This window comes from Rutidosis leptorrhynchoides, chromosome 3 (assembly GCF_046630445.1).
Source record: "Rutidosis leptorrhynchoides isolate AG116_Rl617_1_P2 chromosome 3, CSIRO_AGI_Rlap_v1, whole genome shotgun sequence".
Classification (NCBI taxonomy): Eukaryota; Viridiplantae; Streptophyta; class Magnoliopsida; order Asterales; family Asteraceae; genus Rutidosis; species Rutidosis leptorrhynchoides.
Window position 1 is genome coordinate 656,208,051 of NC_092335.1, and position 23,648 is coordinate 656,231,698.

At 33.8% G+C, this 23,648-nt stretch overlaps 1 protein-coding gene across 1 annotated transcript; it reads right to left on the reverse strand.

Annotated features, from left to right (window-relative positions):
* Positions 1-20,683: 20,683 nt before the first annotated feature.
* LOC139902516 (uncharacterized) lies at positions 20,684-21,709 on the reverse strand. Its single transcript, XM_071885130.1, has one exon. The coding sequence runs from the start codon at positions 21,707-21,709 to the stop codon at positions 20,684-20,686; it is 1,026 nt and encodes a 341-aa protein (XP_071741231.1).
* Between the last annotated feature and the right edge of the window lie 1,939 nt (positions 21,710-23,648).

The following is a 23,648-nucleotide window of genomic DNA, read 5'->3' on the forward strand; positions in this document are numbered from 1 at the left end:
CATCAAGGATAGCTCAGAAAATCGTTGATTATATGCCTTTAGGTTATTCCCGACCGCTTTTAAAGTTCTTAGTTCGTGTTCGAGCTTACGGGTCTCTTCGCGCGGGAAGTATTCGGTGATCATCTTTTTCTTTAAGTCGGCCCATGAGAGAGTGTGAGCTTCATCGATACCCACCGACAGCACATACGTATTCCACCATGTGAGAGCGATTCCGGAGAAAGTGTGAGTGGAGTATTTGACCTTGTCTTGGTCCCGACAACCGCTTATGCTAAAGACGGCTTCCGTTTGCTCAAACCATCGGGTGAGCACGACCGGTCCTCCGGTCCCATCGAAGGTGTGAGGTTTGCACCCCATGAAAGTTTTGTAGGAGCAACCCTCGTTTGAATTACCGGTTCCATGGTTGTTGTGGTTGTGGTTGTTATTGATGTCGGAGGAGATACTAGCCATAGCCGCACCTATGGCGGTGGCTATCATGCGTTGAAAAGCTTGTTCGGAAGTTTCATTACGTGGTCCGCGACGGGGAGGCATTGTTCCTTCAAGACACAAGAATATCGTTGATTAGTATTCTCAATAATACTAATCATGATAGGGAATGATGATGTAGAGAAAATTTTCCTTGACTCGCCTTAAATTCTTTATGTCATAATGTCAGAATGTCCATATGAATCACCGTAATATAATCCCGGAAATTATATTACCCTGATTCTCATGTGCATTTAACATTACCTCATAAAGTCAAGGTGGCGCGTCAACAAAATTTATCAACGTAAGATCAAGATCGAATACGAGTTAGATATGATTGAAGAGTTCGAGTATAAATGCATAAATAGTCAAGTAATTCCTACTTCAGTCTATATGCCGGTTGTAGTCTAGATTCACCTATGTACCCTATGACTCGGGGTGGACACAAATGAACTCTAAATCCCTACAACCAAGGCTCTGATACCACCTGTAGCGACCCCGACAAATCGTCAAGTGACGGCGTCGGCTACGTGGGTCCCATTACCTGATTATAAGTCTTTAAGATAACGTTTGACCAAAATATGTCGCCTTCATTTCAAAATAAGGATTGTTTCAAAGTTTACAAGAATTGTTCAACCAAAAGTTAAGTTACAACGTTATAGATACGATTGAAATCTAGGCGACACGGTTTAAAGTAAAGTCAAAAGACGCTCCATGAAATGCATGTATACTCGACATCGGATGCAAGTATCAAATAGTAAGCGGAAGCATGTTTCACATATCGTGCAAGACCTGAGAAAAACATAGAAATCTGTCAACGAAAACGTTGGTGAAATCATAGGTTTAGTAAGTATTAAACGTTGTTTGAACCACAAGATTTTGTATTTCCATAACGTAGATTATCCAAATCATTTGCATTCCAAAAGTGTTGTTATACGCGAGCACTCAATTATCAAAACTTAACCAACGTTACCCCATCACACAGTGCTAGAACCCACACTAAAACACAAAAATATATTTCATCCGCATAACGGTAGCGAACCGTCCGAATGAGGGTTTGTTAAACCCGTATGGCCACACAATATAAGTTCTCGCTTACACCCTGCAAGTGTAACTAATGATAATCGAATTGAGGCATTTTGTTCTAACTCGCACGTGGAATGTTTGTTTTCACACTTGTGTTCAAAACATAAAAGTAAGTAGTACAAGATGTAAACAAGTATATGTTTTCTCAGCCCACGATTTAGAAATATAAAAGTTGTTGAAAAGGTGGGACTATGATCTCACCTCGAGTGCACGAGTATAAAGGTACTTCAACAAGTAAACGTGTGCATGAAATTTGCTTAGCCTTGACCTAAACAAGTAAGTTATATCAATTAACCGGTTACGACACAAGGTCGGGCGAAATGTGTTCAATTAGTCCTATGGCTCGTTACGACTCGATTAAGTATAGCATGTGAATCACGTTGTCAAGTTTCATACAAGAAACAAGTATAAAAGCATGTTAGAATGATTGTATAAAAGTTTGGTTAAGTTTGACTAAAAGTCAAACTTGGTCAAAGTCAACGAAAAAGTCAACAGGTTCGGGTCGGGTCCCGAACTATTTTTCTAAGCTTAGAAATCATATATGAGCATGTTGGCCAAGTTATATGTTAATCGGAGGTGCGTAGCATAGCAAACATTTTTCGAATTTTGACCATGTAGGTCAGAACCTGGACATGCCTTATGTCGCGCCGCGACAAAGGCTGGCCGCGCCGCGGCATTACACGCGAGCTGATACCTGGCCAGTTTCAGTTTTCTAAGTCTCAACCCAAAACCTTTTTATGCATAAAACACAAACCGCAAACACTTAGAACTCGCATCTTATATCGTTGGAAAGCTCTTTTGACAAGGAATACAATTAACTACCTTTCACAAGCAAAAACATCAATTACAATAACCGAAAACTCGTAAATTGATCAAGAAAGGTTTATTTTCAAAGTTTCAAGTTCGTAAAACGTATTTTATGATTCGGGAATCCAATTTACACATACGATATGCCGTTTTGAAGGTAATCAAACACACATTGCAACTAAACACTTACCAACAACAATTCATAGCATTTGATGCACCAAAAGTTCATATAAAGCTTATCAACCCTAATCCAAAATTACCAAAATCACTAATCAAGTTTATGAAGTTTTACAATTCAACCTACGCATCAAAACGAAGCTAGTGATACTAGTAACACAATTAAAACATGAACTTTAACAATCAAACAACATTTAATCTTCCAAAATGCAAGATTAAGCAAACCCATTTCAAGTTCATGCTAGTTACTCCAAAAACAACAAATCGAGCAAACCAAACATATATTCATGTTAGACTTGAGCCATAGACATTAACTAACACCATTTCAAATCAAAAACACGAATTTAGAGAAATCTAGAGTTTTAGAAATGTTACCCAAACGAGATGAAGTTGGTATCAAATTGTAGAGGATGAAGAGAGGATTCCAAATATGTAATCGGATTTGTTGTGAGCTTCCAAGATTGAATTTAGATGATGAATGAATGGAATGGGTTTGTGTGTGTGTTCTTGAGATGGAGAGAAAAGGGATGAGGGGGATGATGGAATGGATGAAATGGGTTGACTAGTTGACCTAGTCAACTAGTTTGCCCATTTGGCAACTCCGGTCCCTCGAGTTTCAAAGCGGGTGCGGGATTTAACCGATCGAATATTTTTAAAACGCAAGTTAACGAGAGATGTTAAAATTAAATGACGGAATTATTATGAACGTTAGTCAACGGAAACTACGAATTTAAATAACGAAAGGTATTATTTAAAAGAAAAAGACGGTGTTAAAAATAAATTTAACGGAAAAAACGCGGGATGTTACACACATGACTATAAAATTTAGATCCATTAAGGAAATTGGATCTTTATAAAAACATTTGATCTTTTGAAAATTCATTCTAGCTTTTACCCTAGTTAAATTTTCCAGAATAACCCTTCACCGGTGTTTGCAAAATATTTTTGTGGGTTTAGTGGGTTTCAGATTTGAAAATTTTAGCTCAAAACTTGTGGTTTTGTGTCACCCACTTGCTAACCTTGTATTAGGAAAGCAACACGTCCAGTATACTTGCTCCGTATATTACCTTTCGGTAAACTACCGTCCGGTTGTAAAGGAAAGCGTTGAACAAGCAACTGTTAAGGCAATGTCCCCTGACATGCTTTTAATTATGGTCTATAACGTGTCAGACGTAATTACTATCCTTTGTAGGAGCAATAGTAAAGCTCACCCTTATAATTTTCCGGTATGGCACAAGGTCCTGTCTTTGACCATGCTATGCAACCACCATTCTTACAATTGACACCCGATTTGGTTCAGGTGACCTAATGAATTCCAGGTGAATTCCTAGGATTTTACGTTCAATGGTAATGAACGCATTGAAAATGGGTTTTCAGAAAACAAATCGGTTTGTAATTTTGATCAAAATATTTTCTCGTTCAAGCTCGAGTTTAGATATCATCGAATTCCATGAGTTTGTAATTCTCAATCTTTAAGGTCAATCTCTAGGATTGAGTAATATCAGTCTTAAAAGCTGATTTTTGATCTTTTAAGGAGATTATCCTTTCTGGGGATCTGATTCATTAGTCTTATCCAGCTAATTTGCACGGCGTCCTCCCCATTTTACGAGACAGATCCTCTCATGGCTAGGATAAGTCTGACCACTTGGCGACCCTGTTTGATGCTGAGGTCCGTGGATTTTCTGCTGATTTTAGTGATGACTTTTCTAGATTTTTCGTCAACCTACAGCTGGTCTGGACGACAACTTCATGACCTAAATCAAGAAGCGCGTGTCTTTTTCGGAAGACTTTACTTCCTTTTAATGATGGAATTGATTCATCGTGTAGATCCATTTTTCTTACAGAAAATCGGGTAAAACTTTTTAGAAATTGTCCAAAACAAAAGTATCTTCAGTTATTTGTACAAAAATATGTGACATATGTTTAAAATAATTTGGTAAATATTTCCACACTTGGCTTTTATTTTCTTTTATTTGCCTTTTTATTGTCCTCTATTCTATTTTAAATGAATTCTAACATTTTGGTTTGTTTCTCAATTTATGTCCTTTCCAAGGTAACAATAATTTCGGTGTTAACACCTAGTTTTATCGTTCATAAATATGTATAAACATGATTTTAAATTCATTTAGTTGAAAATTTTGAAAATTTTTACTAGAATTGGGTAGTCAGTATATAAGACTAGGGCTGTTCTTTGTTATCAGAGAGCACTAGATTCTAATACAACTACTGCGTTACTAGTATTTTTAATGGTAACCAAGTGTTTAAATAAAAATTTTAAAATCCGAAAGAATTTAACCCCTTCCCACACTTAAGATCTTGCAATGCCCTCATTTGCAAGAAATCAGTAACAATTTAAATTATTAAGGGTGATTAGCGTAGAAATGATTAAATTTTATCAAAGTTTTCAAACATATTGGCGCTTTTTTATATATAAAAACCTTTTACTAATTAAAACTTATAATTAATTAAATTTTAAAAAATTTGTTTCTTTTTAGGATGAGGGCGTTTCGGAACGATGTCCTAGTCCGTCCCTCGACAAAATTTTAAAATTTGTCTTTTTGAAGCGTGGTTTTAAAAGCAAAGATTTTTGGGTTTTTTAATTTTTTTTGGCATACTTTAAATTAATAAGATTAAAAATAATGATAATAAAAATTCTCGTCCCGCCCTCGGGTAAAGCAATTTCGGTTCAACGACCTAGTCTTCAACTTACGACGAATTTTTTTAAAAATCATATTTTTAACTTAATGAGATAAAGTAAATTTTTGTTTTAAAATTCACACAACTTAAATTTAAAATGCATAAAATTAAAAATTCATATTTTAAAAATTCACACCAAACTTAAATTATATTTTTGTTTTTATACATACAAACTTATATTAATTTTTCAAATATTTACAATTTTAAATAAGTTTACAATATTAAATTAATATTTATATATTAATTTTAAAAAAACATGATAAAAATAAAAATCTTTTTGGTCTTTTATCCCACTTTAATCAATCAAATATTATCAAAAATATACGCCCCTCTTTTCGGTAAAGTAATTTCGGTTCCATAACCTAATTTAACTCATGACGAATTTTTGAAATATTTTGAGTTGATTGATTAAAGATATTTATACCTTAAGAATAAACGTTAAATTTCGCAGTGATGTAATAAATTTTTGTATGATATCAATAATTTCAGTCGCAAGACCTAATTTTATTGAATACCAATTTAATACTTTATAGCGAACAAATTAGCGTTTATTATCAAAAGGTTAAAAATAAAAATAAAAATAAAAACTGTACAAACTTACCTGTGAAATAGATTTCTTAGTGATATGCTCTAGCCCACTCATAAGATAGTCGGACTAATTGATTTTCCATGGCTACATAGGCGTAACCTCGAGCATTCAGTGTTTTTTCTTCTAAACATATGAACGGTCCATCTCTGCATAAAGTAACAAATTCGGTGTTTGAATAGGTTTGATTATTTGAACATTTACCTTCGTGTGACCATTTTCCGCATTTGTGACATCTTTCAAGGTGTCATGCTCTTCTTTTCGCTACGGATTTTGATTTTCCTTTACCAAATTGTAACTTATTATTTTCGCATCTGGATTCTTTTCTTACTCCGTCCAATTTTTCTCTGATTACTGATATAGCAGTTCACTCGGAAGTGTGTCATTATTACGTTTAGTAATCAAAGCGTGTAGCATTAAACCATGGTTCAGTTCATAGGAAGTCTTCATTTCGTAAAAACCTAAAAAAATAAAAATTCAGAATGGGGGGAGAAGACTAGTTCTTTAGGGTCTGCTAGGGAAAGACCATTCGGGTTCCATTTTCGAGAACTACACGAAAATAGAAAATCTAACTCTAACATAAATACATATTATCCTTTAAAGACTTGATTCTCCCCACAATTAGTTAGCTGTGGTATCGAAATTGTGATTAACTTCGTTGTCAACTTCTATTGGACTATCTATGTAATGTTTAACTCTGTGACCATTAACTTTAAATTAAATCCCATTTGAATTTATTAATTCTACTGTTTCGTATGGGAAAACTCTTTTGACTATGAATGGTCCAGACCATCTTGATTTCAATTTTCCAGGAAATAGCTTGAATCGTGAATTAAAAAGAAGAACTCTATCTCCTTCTTTAAATTCTTTTGAATTTCTGATTCTTTTATCATGCCATTTCTTCGTTCTTTCCTTATAGATTAACGAATTTTCGTATGCTTCTTGTCTTAATTCTTCTAATTCATTTAGTTGACTTAACCGTAGATGTCCGGCTTCATGTAAATCAAGATTACATGTCTTCAAAGCCCAAAATGCTTTGTGTTCAATTTCTACTGGAAGATGACATGCTTTTCCGTAAACGAGTTTGAAAGGTGTGGTTCCAATTGGAGTTTTGTAGGCTGTTCTAAAAGCCCAGAGTGCATCCTCCAATTTAATGGACCATTCCTTCGGATTTGATCCTACGGTTTTCTCTAGAATACGTTTTAAATCTCGGTTGGTATTTTCAACTTGTCCACTTGTTTGTGGATGATATGCGGTGGAGATTTTATGAGTTACTCCATATCTTTTAAGAACTTTCTCAAGTTGATTATTACAAAAATGAGTTCCCCGATCACTTATTAAAGCTTTCGGTGTTCCAAACCTTGCAAAAAGACGTTTTAAAAAGTTGACTACAACTCGTGCATCGTTAGTTGAGAGAGCTTTTGCTTCCGCCCATTTAGATACATAATCAATGACTACGAGAATGTAGAGATTATTATGAGATTTCAGAAATGGACCCATAAAGTCAATACCCCAAATGTCAAATACTTCACATACTTGAATGACATTTTGTGGCATTTCATCACGTTGACTTATTTTTCTGGCCCTTTGACAAGCATCACAGGATTTGCAAAGAAGGTGTGCGTCTTTGTAAATTGTAGGCCAATAGAATCCAGCATCATAAACTTTTCTTGCTATTAGTTGAGGCCCATAATGCCCTCCTGTTGGTCCTGTGTGACAATGGTTTAAAATTTTACTAGCTTCATCTCCGAATACACATCGGCGTATTATTCCATCTGGATAACTTTTAAACAAATGTGGATCTTCCCAGAAATAGTGTTTTATATCACTGAAGAATTTCTTTCGTTTTTGGTACGACAATCCTTTTACAAGGAATCCACATACCAAGTAGTTTGCATAGTCTGCAAACCATGGAATTTCATTATAATCTATCTTCAATAGATATTCATCAGGAAAGTTGTCTTGTATAGCCGATTCATTTAGAAATTCTAATTCGGGATTTTCAAGACGAGAAAGATGATCAGCGGCGAGATTTTCTGCTCCTCTTTTATCTCGGATTTCAATATCGAACTCTTGTAAGAGTAAGATCCAACGGATTAATCTTGGTTTAGCATCTTGTTTCGAAAATAGGTATCTAAGAGCAGAATGGTCGGTATAGACCACCGTTTTAGCAAGAACGAGATATGAACGAAATTTGTCAAAAGCAAAGACAATAGTAAGGAGTTCTTTTTCAGTAGTTGTGTAATTTTTTTGTGCTCCTTGTAATGTCTTACTAGCATAATATATAGGTTGAAATCGTTTTTCAATCCTTTGTCCTAAAACGGCTCCCATTGTAAAATCACTTGCATCGCACATTAGTTCAAATGGTAGATTCCAATTTGGTGTTATCATGATTGGCGCATTAGTGAGTTTCTCTTTAAGAATATTAAAAGATTTGATACATTCATCTGAAAAGATGAATGGAGCATCTTTTTCTAGGAGTTTATTCATAGGAGTGGAAATTTTAGAAAAATCTTTAATGAAACGTCGGTAAAAACCGGCATGCCCTAGAAAACTCCTAACTCCTCTAATATTGGTGGGATGTGGAAGTTAAGCAATTACATCTACTTTAGCTCTATCCACTTCAATTCCTTCCTTTGAGATTTTATGTCCAAGAACGATGCCTTCTTTAACCATGAAATGACATTTCTCCCAATTAAGTACTAGATTTGATTGTTCGCATCTAATAAGCATTCGTTCCAGATTAACTAAACATGATTCAAATGTATCACCGAAGACTGAAAAGTCATCCATGAAAACTTCCATGCATTCTTCTATCATGTTGTGAAAAATTGCCATCATGCACCTTTGAAAGGTTGCAGGGGCGTTGCAAAGTCCAAATGGCATGCGTTTATAAGCAAAAGTACCATAAGGGCACGTGAACGTGGTTTTCTCTTGATCTTCGGGTGCTATTGTAATTTGAAAATATCCGGAAAATCCATCAAGAAAACAATAGTAACTATTTCCGGCTAATCTTTCCAACATTTGATCAATGAAAGGTAAGGGAAAGTGATCTTTTCTCGTGGCGTCATTTAATTTTCTATAATCAATACAAACACGCCATCCTGTTACAGTCCTAGTAGGAATAAGCTCATTTTTCTCATTTGTGATGACAGTCATACCACTCTTCTTAGGTACGCATTGAACTGGGCTTACCCATGGACTATCAAAAATTGGATAAATTAAACCAGCATCAAGCAGTTTAATAATTTCTTTCTTAACTACATCTTGCATATTAGGATTTAGTCTTCGTTGGCGTTGCACATACGTTTTATGACCTTCTTCCATAAGGATTTTATGTGTGCAATACGAAGGACTCATTCCTTTTATATCATGAATCTTCCATGCAATAGCTGGTTTATGAGCTTTCAACACAGAAATGAGTTGTGATTTCTCATTTTCAGTAAGAGAAGACGATATTATTACAGGTAATTCAGATTCACCATGTAAATAAGCGTATTCCAAATGATTTGGAAGTGGCTTTAACTCTAATGTCGGAGGTTCTTCTATCGATGATTTATATCGATATCTGTCTTCTTCTTTTAGCATTTAAATTTCTTCTGTTGTTGGTTCATATCCATTAGCTATTAGTGTAGTTAAAATTTCAGTTTCATCAATTGGTTCAGTTCCTTCTCCTAAAGAACATTCTCATGTTCCTTGTAATTCTGGAAATTCTTCTAACAATTCTGCATGTGAATCTATAGTTTGAATATAATAACATGTATCATCTGCAGATTGCGGTTGTTGCATTGCTCTATCAACTGAAAAGGTAACACTCTCGTCCTCTATACTTAGGGTCAGTTTCTTACCAAACACATCTATCATTGCTTTAGCCGTGTTTAAGAATGGTCTTCCTAATATGAGAGGAACTTGAGAATCTTCTTCCATGTCCAGAACAACAAAATCTACTGGAAATACTAAAGTACCAACTTTAACTAGCATGTTCTCCATTATCCCTCTAGGATATTTTATTGATCTATCGGCTAGTTGTATGCTTATTCTTGCTGGTTTCAATTCTCCAAGGTCTAGTTTAGTGTATAGTGAATACGGCATTAAATTTATACTAGCACCTAAGTCTGCCAATGCTTCTATTGAACTAAGACTACCCAGAAAACATGGAATTGTGAAACTTCCTGGATCGAATAGTTTTTCTGGTATCTTATTCAACAGCACTGCTGAACAATTAGCATTCATAGTAACAGCCGAGAGTTCTTCCATTTTCTTTCTATTTGAGATTAGATCTTTCAAGAATTTAGCATATCTAGGCATTCCTGAAATCACATCAATGAAAGGAAGATTTACATTTATCTGTTTAAACATATCTAAGAATTTGGATTGCTCGGCTTCAAGTTTCTCTTTTTTCATTTTACTCGGGTAAGGAAGTGGTGGTTGGTATGGTTTAACATAAGGTTTAGCTTTAACTGTGTTATCTTCATTAACCTTTTCAACTACCTGTTCTTTTTCCTTATCTTGATCAGGTTGTGGTTCTTGTGGAGTAGGAATAGCTTCATCAGAAATTACAGGTATTTCAGGTGGTTTAAGTGTTGTACCACTTCTTGTGGTAATGGCTTTAGCTATTTCATTCCGGGGGTTAGCATTTGTATTACTAGGTAGACTTCTCGGTTTTCTTTCACCTATTAACCTTGCTAGGTTACTTACTTCTTGTTCCAAATTTTGAATAGAAGCTTGTTGATTTCTAAATGCTTGAGCATTTTGTTCATTGGTTTATTTTTGAGATGTGAAAAACTGCGTTTGAGTTTCAACTAGCTTCGTCATCATATCTTCTAAATTCGGCTTTTTATCATCGGGTTGTGGTGGTTTGTTTTGAAAATTAGGTCTTTGCTGATTGTAAGTATTATTGGATACTTGTTGATTGCTAGGACCTTGTTGGTTGTTGTATGGAACATTTCGATTATAATTCTGGTTTTGATTGTAAATTGGTCTTGGCGGTTGATAATTATTCTGATAATTATTTCCAGGCCTTTTGGTTTAGATATGAAACATGCTCTCTTTGTTCCATTGTTAGTTCAATACTGAGACAATCTTTTGTCAAATGTGGTCCTCCACACTGCTCACAACTAATTCGTATTGAGTGTATATCCTTAGTCATCTTTTCCATTCGTCTCTCGACAGCGTCTATCTTTGCGGAAATGGAATCTAAGTCATGGCTAGAATCGGCTCTAGCTGCTTTAGATGATCTAACGATATCTTTTTCTTGGTGCCACTCATGTGAGTGGGAAGCAGTGTTATCAATAATTTTATAAGCATCAGTTTCTATTTTCTTCATAATGGAACCACCAGCTGCTATATCGATGTCTTTCCTTGTAGTGATGTCGCATCCTTGGTAGAATATTTGTACTATTTGACAGGTGTCTAAACCATGTTGCGGACATCCTCTTAATAACTTTCCAAATCTTGTCCACGCCTCATATAGAGTTTCATTCAGTTTCTTTGTGAACGTAACAATTTCTCCTTGAAGTCTCACGGCTTTAGATGCCGGAAAGAATTGTTTAAGAAATTTTTCAACTAAAACGTCCCATGTATCAATCGCCCCTTCAGGTAACGATTCCAACCAATCTTTGGCTTCTCCCTTTAAAGTCCAGGGAAATAACATGAGATATATATGTTCATCCTCAACTTCTCTTATTTTAAATAGTGTGCAGATCCTATTAAAGGTACGAAGATGTTCATTTGGATCTTCCTTCGGCGCACCACTAAATTGGCATTGATTAGTTACCATATGTAGAATTTGTCCTTTGATTTCATAATCTGGCGCATTAATGTCTGGATGAGTAATTGCGTGACCTTGGCCAGTGCGTTTAGCTCGCATTCGGTCTTCCATACTTAGAGGTTCCAGATTTTTCATAATTGAATTTGTTGAATCTGAATCACTAGAGGATTCTGATTTAATGGTTCGTTCCTCAACAATCTCTGTTTGAATGATTGGTGGTTCCGGAGGAAAAATTAATGGTTCAGGATCTATGAATCGTCCCTGAATTTTCTCCGGATTCTCAATTGTGAGGTCGGGTTCAAAAAAATGGATTTTCGGAAATTTGAATTGGAGTAATTGGTCGACAGGATGAAGATTCTAAAGGAAAATCAACGGCGGCAATATTTGCTAGATGTCTTGATCGAGTTACAGGTGGTGAACGTCTTGCTCGGTGCATTCACTGAATATCCTATTAGTTTTTAAAAGGAAAGAAAAATTATATAAGTTATCCAATTAATAGACTTTTCTGATTTTGCCCACGTTTCGAATAGCAAAAAGATGCAGCAGAGGGGCAGGATTCATTTGGTCTCAATATAATTGAGTACTGTTTGGCTCCAATAACCCGGTCCACGTACAAATCCAACTATTACTACGAACCAGAAAATTTTGATGTCTATCAATTTAACCACTTAAAATAAATTTTCGTAATTTAAAGAAATTTAGAGAAGAAGTAGAAAAATTCTAAGTCCTAAAAACTAGAATGGCGAGAAATAAGAAAGAAAAAGAGCGCGTCTGAAAAGGTCGAAAAAGAAAAGGGTTGAAAAATAAAAGGCGTCGAAAAAATAAGAAAGAAAAAGAGTGACTATAAAACTTTAAAACATTCGACTAACCCAACCTTATTACTATCACTAACTTAAAATTAAAATTGCAAATTGAGATTACAAATTGGAGTGATAATTGATACATAGGTAAAAGGCATCGAAAAATAAAAATAAGAAAGTAGTGCGTTAAAACTTAAAAAGGAACTAAAAACTAAAAAATTAAAAGTTACGTCTAAAAATATTAAAGCTTAAAAGAAATACTATATCCCAAATGGCAATAACTTAAAAAGGTACTAAAACTTATAAAGGCGTCGCAAAATTCTAAAGCACCTAAATCTTAGTCTAAAGAAAAAGCACTTAAGGGATTTTACGGCAAAGCCTAAAAATCTAGAAATAAAAATAACTATGGTAAAAACTATATCTTAAAAGTAAAAATGAGCGAAAAATACAAAAATTACGTTAAAAACAAATGAAAAGAGACAAAATATAAAAATATACTAAAAGTTGTAAAAAGTACAATTTTTATAAAAATATTATTTTTATATTATTTATTTTATAAAACTATTAATTTTATAAACTAATTAAACTAATTAAACTTAAAATACAAATTAAATAAATAAAACTAAATTAATTAATTATTTAAAATACTAACCTTAATTAGGGTTTTAATTAAATAATTATTACACCGTAATTAATGCAGAATAGGGTTTCTGTGTGACCTATGGGCGGCTCCGCGAGTCGCGGTGAACCCAGTTCAAAACCTCCGTAAGTCGCGGAGATTGCAGGTTCAAAAGAGACAGGTCAAGTTTCGACAGGTATCGGTTTTTTATTTATTTATTTTTTTTATATTTTTCTGTTTTATATTTTATGTTTTAATAATTAAATTAAATATTTATATAAATTAAATAAAAACTTATGTTTTAAAAACTAAAATAAAAATAGAAATACTTTATAATTTTATAAAAATCTTAAAAATAGATTTATATATATATATTTTTTTTTCGGTTTTTAATTTTTTATTTATATTTTTAATATTTAAAATGTATTTTTATAAAAAAAAACTAATTAAAACTTAATAAATTTTTTTTTTCTATAGCGTTTCGCTTCGGCGATCCCCGGCAGCGGCGCCAAAAATACTTGATGTTATGCGAGATGTATATGAAATAGCTTATATTTTACTAGGAAAAACTATTAAATATGCTACAATTTTACACAAGTTATTTATTTATTTATCGAGTGGATATACTTAAACCTTGCTACAACACTTATAGGCAGTGTACCTAATCGTACAGTAGTGTAGTTTTTAGTAAGTCCGGTTCGTCCACAGGGAATTTTTTAAACAAAGCTTAACGCTATATTAGTTTTAATTTATAAAAATACAAATATATATAAGTAATATTATTATTATAAAAAGGGGGTTTTTACCGTTTAATGACCGGTTTGTCAATTTTTAAAACTTTAGTCGCAGTTAAAACCTAATGTAAAATATTAAATAAATAAAAGACTTAATTTAAAGAGTAAAGTAAATAATGATAATGAAAGTGCGATAAATAAAAGTGTGATAAAATAAAATTGCGATAATTAAAAAATACGATAATTAAAAGTGCAATTAAATAACAATAAATAAAAGTGCGATAATTAGAAGTGCAATTAAATATAAAATAAAGGAAATTAAATATGAAATAAAAGAATTATGCTTATTTAAACTTCCGTAATCATGATGTTTGACGTGTTGATTTTAGTTTTATGCCCATGGGTTAATTGTCCTTTGTCCTGGATTATTTAATATGTCCGTCTGGTTTTTGTCCATAACAGTCCATCAGTCATAAATATAAAGTGCGAGTATCCTCGTCAAATTATCCTTATACCCGAAGTTAAATATTCCAACTAATTGGGGACTTAAACTGTAACAAGGTTTTAATACTTTGTTTAATAATTACACCAGGATATCGACTGAGTGTAACCCAAGGTTTTAATACTTTGTTATCAATTATGCCAAGTGTCCTTGTACATAATTTTACCCCTGTTTTAATAATTCCATAGACTATTAATCCATTCCCGTGTCCGGTTAAATGAACGATTATTCGTACATATAAATATTCCGCCCATCGTGTCCGATTGAGTGTATATGGTTATTTATAGGGACGTCCAATTGTAAATCTTTATATTAAAATTAACAAACTATCATTTAGTTAAACAAATATAAAGCCCATTAATAGCCCATAGTCTAATTTCCACAAGTGTCGTTCTTTTGTCCAAACCCCAATTATGGTACAAAGCTCAATTACCCAATTTTAGTAATTAGCCCAACATCATGATTACTTCATCTTAAATAAGCATAATAATAATTTAGCTACGAGACATTAAATTAAAAAGGTTGAAAATAACTTACAATGATTTAAAATAGCGTAGCGTTACACGGACAGAATTTTGACTTACACCCTTACAACATTCGCTAACATACCCTTATTATTAGGATTTAAAATTAAAATTAAAATATAAATATATATATATATTTTACGTATGATAGAGAGAAAGAAAGATATATGGATCGTTCAGAATGCGCGAGCTTTTATAGGCATTTTTGTCCAGGACAGCTCCGCGAGTTGCGGCATTTTTGCACTACAAACTCCGTTAGTCGCGGAGTTCGTAAATCCAGCTCACACAAGTTTGGATCCTAGTCTGCCGACGGTTTTAATATATAAATATAATATATATATATAATTTATATAATTAATTATATATTATATTATATTTATATACATAGTTAACTTGTAATTTTTAGTCCGTTGCGTCGAGCGTTGAGAGTTGACTCTGGTCCCGGTTTCGGATTTTCGAACGTCCTTGCGTACAATTTAATATCTTGTACTTTGCGTTTTGAATCTTGTACTCTTGTAATTCTGAGACGTTTCTTATCAATAATTGGAACCTCTTTGATTGTATTTTGTACTTTTGAGCTTTTTGGTCGTTTGCGTCTTCAATTCGTCGAATCTATCTTTTGTCTTCACCTTTTATTATTTAACCGAATATCACTTATAAATAGGACAATTGCAAATAAAAGCTTGTCTTTCTTAAGGAATAATGCTATGAAATATATGTTCGTTTTTAGCATTATCAAATATTCCCACACTTGAGCGTTGCTTGTCCTCAAGCAATATAGTCTTGAAATATACTAGAATCACTTCTTTATTCTTCACACTTTGTACATCAGTGATTTATATACGGCGGTATAAACAATGGTAGTAACGATGTGGTTTACAGTCCCACATGACTATAAAATTTAGATCCATTAAGGAAATTGGATCTTTATGAAAACATTTGATCTTTTGAAAATTCATTCTAGCTTTTACCCTAGTTAAATTTTCCGGAATAACCCTTCACCGGTGTTTGCAAAATATTTTTGTGGGTTTGGTGGGTTTTAGATTTGAAAATTTTAGCTCAAAACTTGTGGTTTTGTGTCACCCACTTGCTAACCTTGTATTAGGAAAGCAACACGTCCAGTATACTTGCTCGGTATATTACCTTTCGGTAAACTACCGTCCGGTTGTAAAGGAAAGCGTTGAACAAGCAACTGTTAAGGCAATGTCCCCTGACATGCTTTTAATTATGGTCTATAACGTGTCGGACGCAATTACTATCCTTTGTAGGAGCAATAGTAAAGCTCACCCTTATAATTTTCCGGTCTGGCACAAGGTCCTGTCTTTGACCATGCTATGCAACCACCATTCTTACGGTTGACACCCGATTTGGTTCAGGTGACCTAATGAATTCCAGGTGAATTCTTAGGATTTTACGTTCAATGGTAATGAACGCATTGAAAATGGGTTTTCAGAAAACAAATCGGTTTGTAATTTTGATCAAAATATTTTCGCGTTCAAGCTCGAGTTTAAATATCATCGAATTCCATGAGTTTGTAATTCTCAATCTTTAAGGTCAATCTCTAGGATTGAGTAATATCAGTCTTAAAAGCTGATTTTTGATCTTTTAAGGAGATTATCCTTTCTGGGGATCTGATTCATTAGTCTTATCCAGCTAATTTGCACGGCGTCCTCCCCATTTTACAAGACAGATCCTCTCATGGTTAGGATAAGTCTGACCACTTGGCGACCCTGTTTGATGCTGAGGTCCGTGGATTTTCTGCTGATTTTAGTGATGACTTTTCTAGATTTTTCGTCAACCTACAGCTGGTCTGGACGACAACTTCATGACCTAAATCAAGAAGCGCGTGTCTTTTTCGGAAGACTTTACTTCCTTTTAATGATGGAATTGATTCATCGTGTAGATCCATTTTTCTTACAGAAAATCGGGTAAAACTTTTTAGAAATTGTCCAAAACAAAAGTATCTTCAGTTATTTGTACAAAAATATGTGACATATGTTTAAAATAATTTGGTAAATATTCCCACACTTGGCTTTTATTTTCTTTTATTTGCCTTTTTATTGTCCTCTATTCTATTTTAAATGAATTCTAACATTTTGGTTTGTTTCTCAATTTATGTCCTTTCCAAGGTAACAATAATTTCGGTGTTAACACCTAGTTTTATCGTTCATAAATATGTATAAACATGATTTTAAATTCATTTAGTTGAAAATTTTGAAAATTTTTACTAGAATTGGGTAGTCAGTATATAAGACTAGGGCTGTTCTTTGTTATCAGAGAGCACTAGATTCTAATACAACTACTGCGTTACTAGTATTTTTAATGGTAACCAAGTGTTTAAATAAAAATTTTAAAATCCGAAAGAATTTAACCCCTTCCCACACTTAAGATCTTGCAATGCCCTCATTTGCAAGAAATCAGTAACAATTTAAATTATTGAGGGTGATTAGCGTAGAAATGATTAAATTTTACCAAAGTTTCCAAACATATTGGCGTTTTTTTATATATAAAAACCTTTTACTAATTAAAACTTATAATTAATTAAATTTTAAAAATTTTGTTTTTCTTTTTAGGATGAGGGTGTTTCGGAACGATGTCCTAGTCCGTCCCTCGACAAAATTTTAAAATTTGTCATTTTGAAGCGTGGTTTTAAAAGCAAAGATTTTTGGGTTTTTTAATTTTTTTTTTGGGCATACTTTAAATTAATAAGATTAAAAATAATGATAATAAAAATTCTCGTCCCGCCCTCGGGTAAAGCAATTTCGGTTCAACGACCTAGTCTTCAACTTACGACGAATTTTTTTAAAAATCATATTTTTAACTTAATGAGATAAAGTAAATTTTTGTTTTTAAATTTACACAACTTAAATTTAAAATGCATAAAATTAAAAATTCATATTTTAAAAATTCACACCAAACTTAAATTATATTTTTCTTTTTATACATACAAACTTATATTAATTTTTCAAATATTTACAATTTTAAATAAGTTTACAATATTAAATTAATATTTATATATTAATTTTAAAAAAACATGATAAAAATAAAATTAAAAATCTTTTTGGTCTTTTATCCCACTTTAATCAATCAAATATTATCAAAAATATACGCCCCTCTTTTCGGTAAAGTAATTTCGGTTCCATAACCTAATTTAACTCATGACAAATTTTTGAAATATTTTGAGTTGATTGATTAAAGATATTTATACCTTAAGAATAAACGTTAAATTTCGCAGTGATGTAATAAATTTTTGTATGATATCAATAATTTCGGTCGCAAGACCTAATTTTATTAAATACCAATTTAATACTTTATAGCGAACAAATTAGCGTTTATTATCAAAAGGTTAAAAATAAAAATAAAAATAAAAACTGTACAAACTTACCTGTGAAATAGATTTCTTAGTGATATGCTCTAGCCCACTCATAAAATAGTCGGACTAATTGATTTTCCATGGCTACATAAGCGTAACCTCGAGCATTCGGTGTTTTTTCTTCTAAACATATGAACGGTCCGTCTCTGCATAAAGTAACAAATTCGGTGTTTGAATAGGTTTGATTATTTGAACATTTACCTTCGTGTGACCATTTTCCGCATTTGTGACATCTTTCAAGGTGTCGTGCTCTTCTTTTCGCTGCGGATTTTGATTTTCCTTTACCAAATTGTAACTTATTATTTTCGCATCTGGATTCTTTTCTTACTCCGTCCAATTTTTCTCTGATTACTGATACCAGTTCACTCGGAAGTGTGTCATTATTACGTTTAGTAATCAAAGCGTGTAGCATTAGACCATGGTTCAGTTCATAGGAAGTCTTCATTTCGTAAAAACATAAAAAAATAAAAATTCAGAATGAGGGGGGGGAGAAGACTAGTTCTTTAGGGTCTGCTAGGGAAAGACCATTCGGGTTCCATTTTCGAGAACTACACGAAAATAGAAAATCTAACTCTAACAGAAATACATATTATCCTTTAAAGACTTGATTCTCCCCACACTTAGTTAGCTGTGGTATCGAAATTGTGATTAACTTCGTTGTCAACTTCCATTGGACTATCTATGTAATGTTTAACTCTGTGACCATTAACTTTAAATTCAATCCCATTTGAATTTATTAATTCTACTGTTTCGTATGGGAAAACTCTTTTGACTATGAATGGTCCAGACCATCTTGATTTCAATTTTTCAGGAAATAGCTTGAATCGTGAATTAAAAAGAAGAACTCTATCTCCTTCTTTAAATTCTTTTGAACTTCTGATTCTTTTATCATGCCATTTCTTCGTTCTTTCCTTATAGATTAACGAATTTTCGTATGCTTATTGTCTTAATTCTTCTAATTCGTTTAGTTGACTTAACCGTAGACGTCCGGCTTCATGTAAATCAAGATTACATGTCTTCAAAGCCCAAAATGCTTTGTGTTCAATTTCTACTGGAAGATGACATGCTTTTTCGTAAACGAGTTTGAAAGGTGTGGTTCCAATTGGAGTTTTGTAGGCTGTTCTAAAAGCCCAGAGTGCATCCTCCAATTTAATGGACCATTCCTTCGGATTTGATCCTACGATTTTCTCTAGAATGCGTTTTAAATCTCGGTTGGTATTTTCAATTTGTCCACTTGTTTGTGGATGATATGTGGTGGAGATTTTATGAGTTACTCCATATCTTTTAAGAACTTTCTCAAGTTGATTATTACAAAAATGAGTTCCCCGATCACTTATTAAAGCTTTCGGTGTTCCAAACCTTGCAAAAAGACGTTTTAAAAAAGTTGACTACAACTCGTGCATCGTTAGTTGGGAGAGCTTGTGCTTCCGCCCATTTAGATACATAATCAATGGCTACGAGAATGTAGAGATTATTATGAGATTTCGGAAATGGACCCATAAAGTCAATACCCCAAATGTCAAATACTTCACATACTTGAATGACATTTTGTGGCATTTCATCACGTTGACTTATTTTTTCGGCCCTTTGACAAGCATCACAGGATTTGCAAAGAAGGTGCGCGTCTTTGTAAATTGTAGGCCAATAGAATCCAGTATCATAAACTTTTCTTGCTGTTAGTGGAGGCCCATAATGCCCTCATGTTGGTCTTGTGTGATAATGGTTTAAAATTTTACTAGCTTCATCTCCGAATACACATCGACGTATTATTCCATCTGGATAACTTTTAAACAAATGTGGATCTTCCCAGAAATAGTGTTTTATATCACTGAAGAATTTCTTTCGTTTTTGGTACGACAATCCTTTTTCAAGGAATCCACATACTAAGTAGTTTGCATAGTTTGCAAACCATGAAATTTCATTATAATCTATCTTCAATAGATATTCATCAGGAAAGTTGTCTTGTATGGCCGATTCATTTAGAACTTCTAATTCGGGATTTTCAAGACGAGAAAGATGATCAGCGGCGAGATTTTCTGCTCCTCTTTTATCTCGGATTTCAATATCGAACTCTTGTAAGAGTAAGATCCAACGGATTAATCTTGGTTTAGCATCTTGTAAGAAGCCATCGGGACCCGGCGTTTTATTACCATCTAAGTTACGAATGACATCATAGACTTCACTCTCTCCAAACTGTTGCTCAATATGCTCCTGTTGACGTGCTGACAATCTGTCCAGGCCTATAGCAGCCCAATCCATACCATGTGCATGTGTGTTTTGGGCCGAGAACAGACTACAAAATAGGCCCAGTACATGGTGCTTAATTTCTGTTGGATTTTCGACCCATGATTCGTCAATCAGTAAGTCTGCAATTGTTGACGCATTATTTCTTATCCTTGCCATGTTGTGAAAGAATTTAAAATTTTTATCCCCAAAATGTAACCAATTCACACGACTTTGAAACATATACTTCCTATCTTCTTGTCTTTGTAGAAATCTCCTTTTCTTTATTGTCATATTTTTTTTTCCTCTGGATTATGCCCATTTCATCGTATCTTTTGGGTACTTCCTCGATCAGGGGACTTGTATTCTACCAGTTTAATGATCTCATAAGAGTGCAAATTTCTTGTTTCCTCCACTTTCTTCAATTCGTAAATTTGAGACCGTAAAGATGCTAATTCGATTTTATTTTTAATCACATTAGCATCACTCCAAGCCTTCAAGTCCTTTTTTAACAGTTTGCATTTTGAAAATACAATGTGGGCAGAGTAGCCTTGAACTTCATAGGAGAACCAAAAATTTTTGCAAACTTCTATAAATTTACGGAATTCAAACCAACCATTAAAGAAACGGAAGGGCTTCGGGCCCCAAAACAAATATTTTTCCCCCCAAATTAACGGTTTATGATCCGACATATTTTTATCACCCGCAATTACAACCGCACCCGGCCATAAGGACAACCACTCAATATTGACCAAAATTCTATCGATTCTAGACTTTTTCCCACCCGGGCCATCCCATGTAAACATATCGTTTTGGATATTTTGATCGATAAGATTGGCCCTTGCGATGAAATCGTTAAAATTATCCATGTTTACAACATCTACTTCTTCTCTTAGTCTCTCATTAGGAGCAACCGTGGAGTTAAAGTCACCCAAAACACAAGTAGGACCATTCCACTTCCCTATCATCTTAGCAATATGTCGCCATACCTCTTTTTTATCAACTTCATTTTGTGGCGCATACACATTAAATATAAGTACATCCACATTGTTTGGAATGAATGTAAGAAAAGTGACTAACCAACTTTGGCATTGAAAATGATCTTTAAGGATAAAACAATCGTCTCTCCAACATGACACTAAACCACCCGACCTACCCCGAGAAGGAACTTGCACCCCATTATACGTTACGCCTCTCCATACCTCTTTAAGGACTCTAAGAGATACATTTTTCACCATTGTTTCTTGAATAGCAATGAATTGAATTTGAAAGTTACTAATCAAAATTCCAACTTTCCTCCCTCTATCTTTATTCCCAAGTCCCCTAGTATTCCATGTAGCAATTTTCATGATGAAACTTTTTTAGGACGTTCGCTACTATCGAACATACCCTCTAAAAAGAACCCGAATTCCTCCGACCTATTCTTATTTTTAAGGTTTTTCTTGGGGTTCAAAATGATACCTGTGACTTTGATAGGCTTGCGATATGACTTGGAAGATTGTTGCTCCTGAACAAGTTCATCTTCTTCCTCATCCGTTTGCTCGAACGAACCAGCCCCCACCTCCTCAGAAATCTCCCTAGCCTTCTGTTTCTTTCTTTTATTCCCTTTAGATGGACTTCGATGAGGAGTTGTAGCAGGTTCTTTGTGCAGAAAAGCTTTAGATTTCAAAGCGTTTTTCTTGTGGATAGCACATGATGAACGACAATCCAAAGTTGGGCATTCTTGTAAATCTTGTTTGTTATGAGTAAATCTTGCACTGTGGAAGAAATTCGAATCGTCAGGTCTGTTTTCCTCATAAACAGTATTTTCAAGCCCCTTTCTAGGATCATTGGGCTTACTAGCCTCATTGTGAGGCCCAATATTACCCTTGTTGTTGGGCCTGTCCACATTAAGGGGACAACTAGCATCTTTCTTGCTGTGTAGAGTTGCAACAGGAAAGTCAACCGTAGGGTTAGCCACCCTAAGGGCCTGTTTACCTATGGTTTAATGGGCTGCAGTGAATGAAGTGATTATTCGGTAATATAAGTGTGTGTTTCGCATTAATGAATAAGGAATTCTATATGGAGAGCTGTCTCGGTCATTTAAAACTGTATTGTTGTCTGGCTTCTTTTTTTGTCCTTATTACCCTCCTTCTCTATCCTCATCTTTTTACTTTCTACATCTATTTCTCTCTCAGTAAACAAAACTCATGAAAAACAAAACCCATAAATTGAACACCAGATCAAGAAACAAAAATGAATAAAACTCAATTCTACAAAAGCAAAAGGTTTCAAAGTCAGGTTAACTAACCCCTAATTATATTCCCTTACGAGTTCATTTTTGGGTTTTAATTTTGGGAGTTTGTTTCTAACGAGAAATCTACACCCACCTTGGCCATTTGATTTCATAAGTAGGTTTTAAATTTGTCTTGAAGAAGTCGACTGATTATTAGTTTCTCAAGGTGGAGGTTTATGTTGTAATTTTCATTTTTCTATTATGTTGTAAATTATTAAATGATGATGAGTTTGTTTATGTTGCATAACTTGTTATTGTTATTATGTTTTAATTTCATGTATTTGCCAACGAAATGTTTTTGATATTGGTTTTCAAAAGAAATGTTATGCAAAATTATATAATTTTGATTCAAGGCTAAAATAGTCATTTCTTTTATTCAGTCAATTCATTCAGCAACAAAAGTAAACAACAATTTTTATTATCCTCTTACTGCATATAACCTTTCATTATCCATATAGCCATCTATATCCATATAGAGATAGAGATTAATGGAAAACAAAGTAAACAGGCCATAAATGTACTTTCAAGGTTAATTTTTAGATTGTTTGGTACTTTATCTGCAAAAGTACTCTGCACTTTCTCCATTGCAGGCATGCTCATTGCTTTCTTCTTCTTCTTCTTCAAGACCGTACCTTTATACTTTTCGTATACCTCTAAATTCAAATTTGAATTGGAATTGGACACCACACTATTACCCATTGGATCCATAATGTTGCCCGTTTGTAAATCAGATAGATCAAACTTTGCAAATCTGATGGCGTCATCTGAATCATCTAATCTGACCGGAGTTGATGGGTCTTTCTCCGGTGATTGTTCCTTCTCAGGTGAACCTTCTTTAGCCGGAGATTCATAGCCATTAGCCCCTTCATCTTCAATATCAGGATCACCATTCTTTTCTCCACTCTTATTTCCCAAATTGTTGTCTCCACTATTCAACTGCATCCTTATCTTAGTGTTAATACCATCCAAATAGTCCTCAAGATCTTCGGAAACAAAATGATCACTAGGATCAA

Coding starts and splice junctions, on each gene's coding strand:
- LOC139902516 (XM_071885130.1), bottom strand. CDS start 21,709: ATGAAAATTGCTACATGGAATACTAGGGGACTTGGGAATAAAGATAGA.